The 9,775-nt window shown below is 35.3% G+C and overlaps 2 protein-coding genes across 6 annotated transcripts; one reads left to right on the top strand and one right to left on the bottom strand.

Annotated features, from left to right (window-relative positions):
* Positions 1 to 4,243, top strand: LOC107631122 (transcription factor TGA1). 5 transcript variants are annotated; one of them, XM_016334462.1, is made up of 9 exons: positions 1 to 81; positions 908 to 1,137; positions 1,237 to 1,311; positions 1,911 to 1,970; positions 2,064 to 2,141; positions 2,271 to 2,337; positions 2,597 to 2,868; positions 3,005 to 3,232; positions 3,553 to 4,243. In XM_016334462.1, exons 2-9 carry the CDS (start codon positions 979 to 981, stop codon positions 3,718 to 3,720), a joined length of 1,107 nt encoding a protein of 368 aa, XP_016189948.1. In that variant the 5' UTR covers positions 1 to 81; positions 908 to 978; the 3' UTR covers positions 3,721 to 4,243. The 5 variants fall into 5 exon arrangements, with proteins under 5 accessions (XP_016189948.1, XP_016189946.1, XP_016189947.1 ...); XM_016334460.1 differs by having other exon boundaries at positions 1 to 213; XM_016334461.1 differs by having other exon boundaries at positions 1 to 498.
* Positions 4,435 to 7,789, bottom strand: LOC107631121 (alanine--glyoxylate aminotransferase 2 homolog 1, mitochondrial). The gene is made up of 9 exons (XM_016334458.2): positions 7,365 to 7,789; positions 7,012 to 7,242; positions 6,760 to 6,930; positions 6,114 to 6,257; positions 5,834 to 6,013; positions 5,401 to 5,626; positions 5,102 to 5,215; positions 4,915 to 5,001; positions 4,435 to 4,810 (listed from the first exon to the last, which is right to left on the bottom strand). The coding sequence occupies exons 1-9, from the start codon at positions 7,602 to 7,604 to the stop codon at positions 4,767 to 4,769; spliced, it is 1,437 nt and encodes a 478-aa protein (XP_016189944.1). The 5' UTR covers positions 7,605 to 7,789; the 3' UTR covers positions 4,435 to 4,766.

Genomic DNA, 9,775 nt, shown 5'->3' with positions numbered 1-9,775 from the left:
TTTTTTGGTTGCATATATATCAATATTTAAGCGGGAAAATAAAAAAGCTTCCAATTCCATTTCTCAAAGTAGCTTTCTAAGGTTCGTTTTTCTGTTTTTGTTTTTCAGAGTATAGTTTTTATTCTTCCCTTTTCGGCTTTTCCTTTTTTTTTCTTTCTAATTTGAAAGATTTAACTGCCGAGGAAAACGAGGAAGAAAATAACATAGTAAGAGGTAATAAACACACCAAGGTGTTTTTTTATTGCTTGTGTGATGATGATGATCATCATCAGTTTCCAGGGTATTCTTACATGGTTTTGATGATTTTGTTTTTTTGTTGAAAAAGTGATTTTGGTTTTGGTTTCCCGAAACGTGCATACCCAAACTAGTACGATTTTGGTTGTTACCTTATCTGGTTGAAAACAAACTAGTACAGTATCCTAGTTCCTAGATTCTGTTGCGTAACACGTTTGTACCTTTGTCTGCTGCTGAGGTAGAGGGACAAACTCAAAAGCCTTGGTTAATATACAAATCTCTACTTTTAATTTGTACTTAGTTGCTGTAATAATCTGAGTTTTCCTGGAATCAAAAGCTTATTTAAGTTTAACAAAGAAATATGAAATTCTTTTCATTTATCAATTTCCTTCATGATCCATTTTTCTCCCTTTGATTCTTGGACCTTGATTAATCTTTTGTTTTTCATTTGTTAATACTTGATTAAGAAGATTAAATTCTGGAGAGTATGCAACTTTAACAGTGTAACATAAAACTGTAATGTTCTCTTCTTTTCCCCCCTTGCCAAACACAAAATTGATCACATTTCAGTGAAATTCCGGTTACTTATACAGTGTTTTGGACTTTTGCTTACTTATGATGTTATCAAGAAATGCTTCTTTAATGCATTTTCTATCTTGAAAAAAAAAAACAGTGGATCTGTACGCTCATATGTGTTTGGAGCTGATTAAGTCAACTGCACTGGTCATTCTCAATCCATAGAGCATGAATTCTCCAACTTCACACTTTGTTCCCCCAAGAAGGATGGGAGTATATGATCCAATCCACCAGATTAGTATGTGGGAAGAGAATTTCAGAAGTAATGTTAGTTTAAGTGCATCAACGCTCTTAATTGATGATGCGGAGATTAAGTTTGACAATCAGGTGCAAGTTTGCAATTAATTCTTTTTTTCTCTCCCACAAACAATAATACACACCAATTTCACTTGCTAATCATGTCATTTTGGGCTGCTAAATACATAGTCAGAATATGCTTCTCATGGAATACCAGGAACATCTAAACAATATGACCAAGAAGCTAACAGACTTGCTGATAAGGTAAGACCATGTTTGGTTATACCTGACTAATATGAACTGGTTTCTACTTTTCTACTCTATGCAGAAACCATTAGCTATATATTTCGTAAATGTGTGATATTCAGTTTGAAGTTTGAACTTTATGTTTCTACTTCTGTAGATACTTTTATGTTTGGTCATCAGAAGATGTTGCCTTTGCTAGTAAATTTGTGTACTAAGTGATATTCTTAGCTATAATTATCATTTTGGCAACCTCATTCTAGAGGGTGTTGTTTTGAAATCATCATAACTGAATCTTTAGTAACGCTCTGCCATAGGAAGTCGCACCCTTTTAGTATTCTATTCTGCCTCCATCTTTAGCTGTATGGAGAAATTTTGAAACAGATAACATGGTGCTTAGTTATGGTTAAATGGGTTTAAACAATAAGAATTATGGCATAATTAACAGCTGTATAACTCTTAGCTTAATGCTAAGCGCTTGATCCTTCAAAAGCAATTTTGACCCACACCCACCAACAAATTCAGAGGTCCTATGGTTCCCAATTTTTTATGCCTGTCATGTATTCATACTCATTTTAGGGTTAGAAAGAAAAAAGGAATTAACAAGCTGAAACATGCAGATACAGAGACGCCTTGCACAAAATCGAGAGGCTGCTCGTAAGAGTCGTTTGCGCAAAAAGGTTTGAAAGGTTATACATTGAAAAACATGTTAGATGTGCAGCAAATGCTTAGATATACTAATTGTTCATGTGATTTGTGATATTTCTATGCAGGCCTATGTACAGCAACTAGAATCATGTCGCGTGAAGCTAATGCAGTTAGAGCAAGAGGTTGATCATGCAAAACAACAGGTGAAGTGAAAGGCATGAAGCTGAGTTTGATTCACTCCAGTTCCTGCTGTGGATCACTTCATATTTGTTCAATATATACTTGTTTTTTCTCGGATCTCTTTTCAATTTCTTGGGGCAACAAAACTGCAGGGATTACATATTGGTGGTACTGGATTGGGTTCTAATAGTTTGGGTTTTGCTGCCTCTTTAAATTCAGGTTTGTTTGTTATCATGCCGCTAGTGCTAGATATTGATTTGTCACTGATCTTGAGTTTTTTCTGTTACTGAGGTTGCACAATATGTTGGTGAAATCAGTATTTGAACTGTTTCTATGTCATTTTCATGCTGAATATACCTCTAAACTGAATATGCCTCAGATTAATATTAGGGAATTAACTGCAACTCTGTTCAGAAAGTTCTCAATAAGCTTTACTGCTACTACTTTTAAGCTCTTTCTAAAAACATCTAATTTGCAGGAATAGCAAACTTCGAGATGGAGTATGGACGTTGGCTAGAAGAGCGGAATAGACATACCTTGGCACTTAGAAATGCTTTAAGTTCTCATATGGGTGACGTAGAACTCGGAGAACTTGTAGATGGCACAATGAACCACTATTTTAAACTCTTTGGCATGAAATCTGCTGCTGCAAAAGCTGATGCTTTCTACGTTATGTCCGGCATGTGGAAATCATCAGCCGAACGATTTTTCTTCTGGATTGGAGGCTTTCGCCCCTCAGAAATTCTAAAGGTGATGCTTACTATCTAGTTAAATAAAAGATGTTGAGAAAGCTTCCTCATTGTGAATGAGAGCACCAGCTTAGCATGTAAATGGTGATATGATGATGCATTATTAATAATAAAAAAAAAAACTGTTTTGATTGCAGATTCTGGTACCTAGGATTGAAACCATGACAGAGCAACAAAGGTCAGACATAAGCAACCTTGGAAAATCTTGTCAGCAAGCAGAAGATGCCCTTTCACAAGGCATGGACAAACTTCAACAAATGGTTTCAGAATCTGTAGCAGCAGGACAACTTGAAGAACAAACTAACACTCCAAACATGTCTACTGCAATGGAGAGATTGGCAGCTCTAGTGAGCTTTGTGAACCAAGTAAGAAATTTACTTCACTTTCTTGAATGAAAACCCGTTAGTTATATTCAATTTAACTTCCACCGGTTTATTATTTGACCGCTGTGTCGGTGACAGTGATGATTGAACATAATTCTGCAATAAAGAATAACCCAATTTGATTTCAACAAATTTGTTTTAGAAGTGATGAAACTAGGAAACAATATAGTGTTGTTCCAACTCATGTTACTTAAAGGAAAAGAAAAGAAACAAAAGAAAGAAATGAAACATCTTCATTCACTAACTTGAAGATTGAGCAATAGAAAATTGAAGGAAGCTTTATTATGTTTGAAACTTGACAGGCTGATCATCTGCGACAGGAAACATTGCTGCAAATGTCTCGAATACTTACAAAACGGCAGGCTGCGAGGTGGCTTCTTGCCTTGGGGGAATATTTTCAACGCCTGCAAGCTTTGAGCTCTTTCTGGGCTAATCGTCCTTCCAAACCTGCTGAGTGCTTAATACCTTAGCCTTCAAAAAATACTGAGGCAACCTGTAACCAAGATTTCACTAAAATCAGCAACACAATTGTTTTTCTTACTCATTGTTTTTCATACACCGAGCTGATTCACTCTCACCTACTATTGAATGTGTTGTCAAACCCAGTTGATTTGCGCCTTATAACTCATTCAATGTTAGATGGGATTGAGCCAGCTTACTGGCTTGAGAAATGGAGAATACATATAACACACACCAGAGCCATGACTCATGGATTTGTGCCTAGGTTGCTCCTATTTTTCTGTTAGTCTTCTGTTACTTGGTTTGTAAATGCAGATGCCCATTTTACGAAAAGAAGTTTGTAACTATTCTATATGGGAGTTGGTCATGTAAGAAAGAATGTGTAAAGTTGTGTCCTTCTAAACAAGAAGCTTGTTTTGAACATGATACAGATTAGGTTAGGTATCATTTTAGATTTTTGGGCATTCAGGGATTGAACGTGTAAATATAGCTGAGGTAAGATAACAGAGGGTATGATATTCTCTCGATTAATCATAAAAATAATGATTTCTAATAAGTAATAACTAACGTATAATAATCCTCTATATTTATTCATAGGTCATTCATTAGTGATACAACTGAAAAACCACAGTTAATTCACATGATTCCTCGTGTGTTTCAATTACAGTATTAGAAAAAGTTTTGGCTCTTACTTTGAAAACATGTTCATTCACTGAACATGCAAATCGAAAACGAACTTCTGTTCGCAAATTTATTCGTTCTTTCCTGTAGGAATTGACATTACTATTTAGATTGAATGTAGCATTTAGATGATATTGAATCCAAAATATACATGCACAGTTCCACATTCAGTTTATAATGTACAGGTTTAAGAAAATAAAACTTCCTTAGCAATAGGTGAACACTATTTTTGTACTAACTTGTTCAGTGAACACTGAACAGTGCATTCTAATGATAAGGGTGTGAAATAAATAAAAACTTGTCAAGTGTAGCTTCGTTGCAGCAATATGGCTCCGTAGTCATGGTCTGCATTACATTCTTGATTTCTGGTTGAACCTTACAACTTGGATATAGCATAGTCCATGGCATCCACAACAAAATCTGCACATTTGGGATAGAAATCAGCCAAACACACTTTGCTAGAAGGTTTGGAGAAAGAATCTAGATCTTGCATTTTAATTAAAGATAACACCTAAAACATATACCTGCATCATCTTTGGTAAAACACATTGGTGGCTTAATTCTAAAGACATTTCCATGCAGTCCTCCTTTCCCAACTAGAACACCAAGCTCTTCAATTCATTGCAAGTAAATGGTTAGAAGTCTTTTAAGACATTAGAAAACAAATGCGAGCTTTGTATGCATTAAGTGATTTGGCGATTCTCATCTTACCTCTAAGTTTTTCGAATAATACAGCAGTTTCAGACTTTGCAGGTGTCTTCTCTTTTCGATCAGTAACCAACTCTACCCCAACCATTAAACCTCTTCCCCTCACATCTCCAATGACTAAACACCATATATAATAAAAACAAATTGCAGCAACATGAGAAGTTTAATAATGTCAACCCAAAGATTATGTTTCTATCTAATCAAGCATATATATGGATGCTAGATATATAGTTAACATGCAGTTGAACTACAATGCAGTAACAAAACAATGTTTTGAGAATGCAAGATTCAAGAAGACATACTTTCATGTTTTTGCATAAGCAATCTCAAACGCTCAAGCATGTGAGAACCAACATCAGCACAATGCGCCTGACGCTTCTCCTGATCAAGAACCCTGAGAACTGCAAGTCCCCCAGCAGAACAGACAGGGTTCCCACCAAAAGTGTTAAACTGAATCTTTTGATTCATCACACTTGCTATTTCTGGAGTTGTAACTACAGCTCCTAGCGGCAAACCATTGCCAATACCCTGATACATATTAACGTGAGATTTAGTGAAATAACTGCAGAAGAATTGGAAGTTACAATTCACCAAAATCAGTCCTACAAGAAGAAAAAACCGGAACAAAACATATTGTTCCAAAACACAAAATAGTGAATCTTGTATAAGAAAAACCAAGTTAAACTTCAGAATGCATGACAAACTTGCCAAGTTTCAGGAATTAGAGATATGGACCTTTGCCATGGTAACTATGTCAGGAATGACACCTTGTGTCTCAAATCCCCAATAGTGGCTTCCTGTACGACCAAACCCAGTTTGCACTTCATCAGCAATGCAGACACCACCAGACTTCCGCACAATGTCATAGACAAGATTTAAGTATCCAGGTGCTAGTTCAACTGCTCCTCCAACTCCCTAGTCCAAGTCATGAGGGAAAAAATTAAATAGAGAAGTACACTGACATGGTGTTCTAACTTCTAAGTAACATTTCCATTATTAGACATGATGTACGTACCTGAATTGTTTCAGCAATAAATCCAGCAACTCTTCCTGAAGTTCCATAGTCAATATGATCTTGAACATCTTTGGCATAACTCTTAGCATCAGGGCCAAAGATTCCACGGTATGGATCCGGATTCATAACATGATGAATTTCACCCTTAAATTTAAAAGTATTAAGAATAATTAGTATTTCACCATCTTTAATATAAAATATACAACTTTCATGATGCTATAATTACAACTAGATTGGTTTGGGGTAGTAATTGAAACTTGGAAGTTCTATTAACTTATTCGGATTTTCCTTCATACATTGGAAAGCAGAAAAAAAGGAAATCAATGGTAACAGTATATTAGTGACTGATTTTAAAGCTTTGCAACTTAATTTTTTATAAATCTGTTCAGAGGGAAAAATTATAATATTTATGATCATTTTCTTGGTGATAGTCCAACAACATCAACTAAGCATTATTCTACTAGAAAGAGTATAGGTTGCAAGTTGAAAAGGAAAAAGTGAGAAACTATTTTTCATTAAAAAAAGGCCTGATTGGTCATATCTCCATATCTGGAGATAAATAACGCAACTAATAATTCAGATTGAACTTTAAAAATGCCAACAAACCAAATGAAAACATTGTGATAAAATAAATATTCAGACAAACCTCTGGAATAGGGTACTTCCAGGTGTTGAGAGCAGTCAGGGCAATTGTACTAGAACTTCCCCCATGATATGCATTCCTCAAAGAAATCATACCAAGATTACCAGTGTATAAACGAGCCATCATCATTGCCAATTCGTTTGCTTCTGAGCCGGAATTTACAAAATAAACAACCTGCAATAAAAATAACAATCATTAAAAGAAGAAACACGAAAACAAAGAAGCTAAGCAATAAGCAATAAAGAGAAGATTGACCTTAAGGTTTCCAGGCATCTTTTGGGCCAAGGCCTCAGCAAAATCAGCAATTGCATGGTGTAGATATATGGTTGTAGCGTGTTGCAGAAGCTTGTTCTGCTCTGTGATAGCATTTAAAACTTGAGGATGGCAGTGTCCGCAAGAGACAGTAACTATGCCCGCAAAAGCATCAAGATAACGCCTTCCACTATCGTCAAAAAGATACTGCATTTTCCCCTCCACAATATTCAGCTGCACAAAACCAACACCAACCGTTAATTATCCATCACACCTCATATTTACATCCAACAAAGCTTCATCCCAATAGCATCGATGTTCATAAAAGAGGTGTGTGGAGAAAGTAACTAACTCACAGGTTTCTGATAGTAGTAGAACAAGGAAGGACCGAGGTATTTTTTGCGCTTGGCCAAGACTTCATCGGCGGAAGGTCCATGGTAGGGCCGGGGCTGGTAATCGAAGGGCGGAAGTTGTGGCGGCTCAACAGCGTTTGCGGTGGCTGCGGCGTAAGTTCCAATGGAAGAAGAGTAAGGTCGCGAATTGCTAGGCTTGGCTATTGCGACGGTTTTCTTGAGTAACGCTCGCATCGTTGCCATCGGAACTGAGAAGTGAGAAGAAGAAGAAGAAGAAGACGAGCGTGTGTTACTGTGTTATTTAAGTAGTGTTACTACTGAGTAAAATGGGGATCTCAGCTTCGCAATATGCTGACGTGGCATGAAATCACCAGACCCACCCTCAGTCCCTCCCTCATTGATTAATGATCTTAGCGAAGGTGGACATTAATTGATGCGATTCTCGAAATCAAACCTATTTTAAAGGAAAATTAATAGATGGTTAGGTACATGTAACATGTGTGTGCGTCAGTGTAAATGCATGTAAAAAATTAAATAAAAAAATTGACTCAAAAAATCGAAATATCGAATTGACAGATAAATAATAACAAAAAAATAATAAATTTTGACAATTCTCACATTTTTGAAAAATTAATTAATTCCTCGAGTTCACATGTAGCCAACAAAACAAACTAACAAAGTGGAAGAAGGTGACAACTGCCAATGGCAAAACAATTGTTGTTGTGATGATCACTGACGTGGGATCAAGCTGTCTTCAATTAGATGAGGCCAAGCCTTTTTAAATGGATTATCTTAATTTTTTAATTAGTTATCAAATATAATTTTTTATTATATAAAAATATATAATAAGAGATCATATTTTATAATATTAATTAAAAGAAAAATTTAAAAAATCTTCTCTTTTTGTATATTCTTTTTTTTTTCAATATGAATTATTGCATTATTTGTTAATTAGGTAAATTATCACCCTACTCTAAGGGTGGGTTTGGTAAAGCTTTTTTAAGAGGTGCACGTCATTTTGCGTTTGGTAAATTAAAAAGCCCAAGTGCTTGTGCTTACGGCTTTTAAAAGTTAGGGGTGCTTTTGAAAGCACCTAGGAGGGAGCTTTTCAAAGCTGGCTTATACTTACCAAATTTTTTTCATTTTCCCGTACGTATTTCCCGCTATTATATTGTCATTAAAATTCTCGTATATTTCTAACTTCTCATCCTAACCTTCACAAATTCTAACACAATCTTCATATATTTTTTATTTTTCAACCTAATCTTCACAAATTTCAATACAAATACATCTCTATCACATATTAGGTATGAATTTCTATTTATTTATGTTTTTTTTTTTTGCGTTAATTTATTAAAAGTCATTTTTAATTTGATTTTACCAAACGCAAGTGCTGTAGCTTTTAAAAAGCTATCTTTTAAAAGACAGCTTTCATAAACTACTTTTAAAAAGCAAAAGCTTTACCAAACCCAGCCTAACAACACTTATAAATGATAGTGCTTGTTAGGTACGTGATACTAACTAATCATTTCTTTTATTCGATAAAGATGGATTGAGTATGATTGTATGAATAACTTTTGGATAAGCGGATCTTATCCTTAAGGTATAAAGAATACAACTCACCTAGGTATTTTTTAAAAAATGGTATAATATTCTATTTTTTATTATAATAATTAAAAAAATAAAATAAATACATTTAAATAGATTTAATTAACACACACTGCAAAAAACTCCTTAAAAGAGATGATAAAACTTTCAATCGAACCGTTATCCTCATAGAGCTGCATGTCGTCAGTGTGATTATTCGTCCACGCCGCCTTCCTCCTCGTCGCCGCCTTCTTCCTCGGCGCCACCGCATTATCCCCAGCACCGTTCGTTCGCTTCGCCGTTCCTCTGCAACGCCGTCGTCTGTCCCGCTCGTCCTTGGTATTGCCTTCCTCCTCGTCGCTTAGTCCCCAGCCTCATTTCGTCCTACTCCTCGTCGCGGTCGTCCTCATCAACGTCGCTAATCCTTCTGCGTTGGAAGTGGACCTCAGATATTTTGGATGTGTTTAAAAGAAAGTGATTCATAGTTAGCACATTTTAGTTATTCAATCACATTGATTTTACATGTCATGTAGCACATCCTAATTTGCATTGGAGAATGGTTTAGGTAGAATAACAACTTAAAGAATCACAATCCTCAAATTGTCAACATTGTTATATCTGTAGTTACCGCCATTGCAAGGGTTTAAATTTTTTATTTATGATTTTGAATGTTTTAGAAATATTTTGTGTATCACTTCATAATTTCAGATGTGTTACAATTGTTTTTTAATGTTTAAATTTAAATTTTAGATTTATGATTTTGGATGTGTTTCAAAAACATTTTCTGTATAATTTAATGGAAAAATCTCCTCTAACTTAATAATTTT

Source organism: Arachis ipaensis, chromosome B03 (genome assembly GCF_000816755.2).
Source record: "Arachis ipaensis cultivar K30076 chromosome B03, Araip1.1, whole genome shotgun sequence".
Lineage (NCBI taxonomy): Eukaryota > Viridiplantae > Streptophyta > Magnoliopsida > Fabales > Fabaceae > Arachis > Arachis ipaensis.
The sequence above is the reverse complement of the archived record's forward strand: the minus strand, read 5'-3'. Positions and strand labels throughout refer to the sequence as shown.

Bases quoted from the DNA above. Each gene is read 5' to 3' on its own strand.
- LOC107631122 (XM_016334462.1), top strand. From the start codon at position 979: ATGAATTCTCCAACTTCACACTTTGTTCCCCCAAGAAGGATGGGAGTA. The intron at 2,142-2,270 runs GTGAAGTGAAAG...ACAAAACTGCAG, and splicing joins TTGATCATGCAAAACAACAG to GGATTACATATTGGTGGTAC. The intron at 3,233-3,552 runs GTAAGAAATTTA...GAAACTTGACAG, and splicing joins TAGTGAGCTTTGTGAACCAA to GCTGATCATCTGCGACAGGA.
- LOC107631121 (XM_016334458.2), bottom strand. From the start codon at position 7,604: ATGGCAACGATGCGAGCGTTACTCAAGAAAACCGTCGCAATAGCCAAG. The intron at 6,014-6,113 runs GTACGTACATCA...GACTTGGACTAG, and splicing joins TTATTGCTGAAACAATTCAG to GGAGTTGGAGGAGCAGTTGA. The intron at 4,811-4,914 runs GTATATGTTTTA...CCAAATGTGCAG, and splicing joins TTTTACCAAAGATGATGCAG to ATTTTGTTGTGGATGCCATG.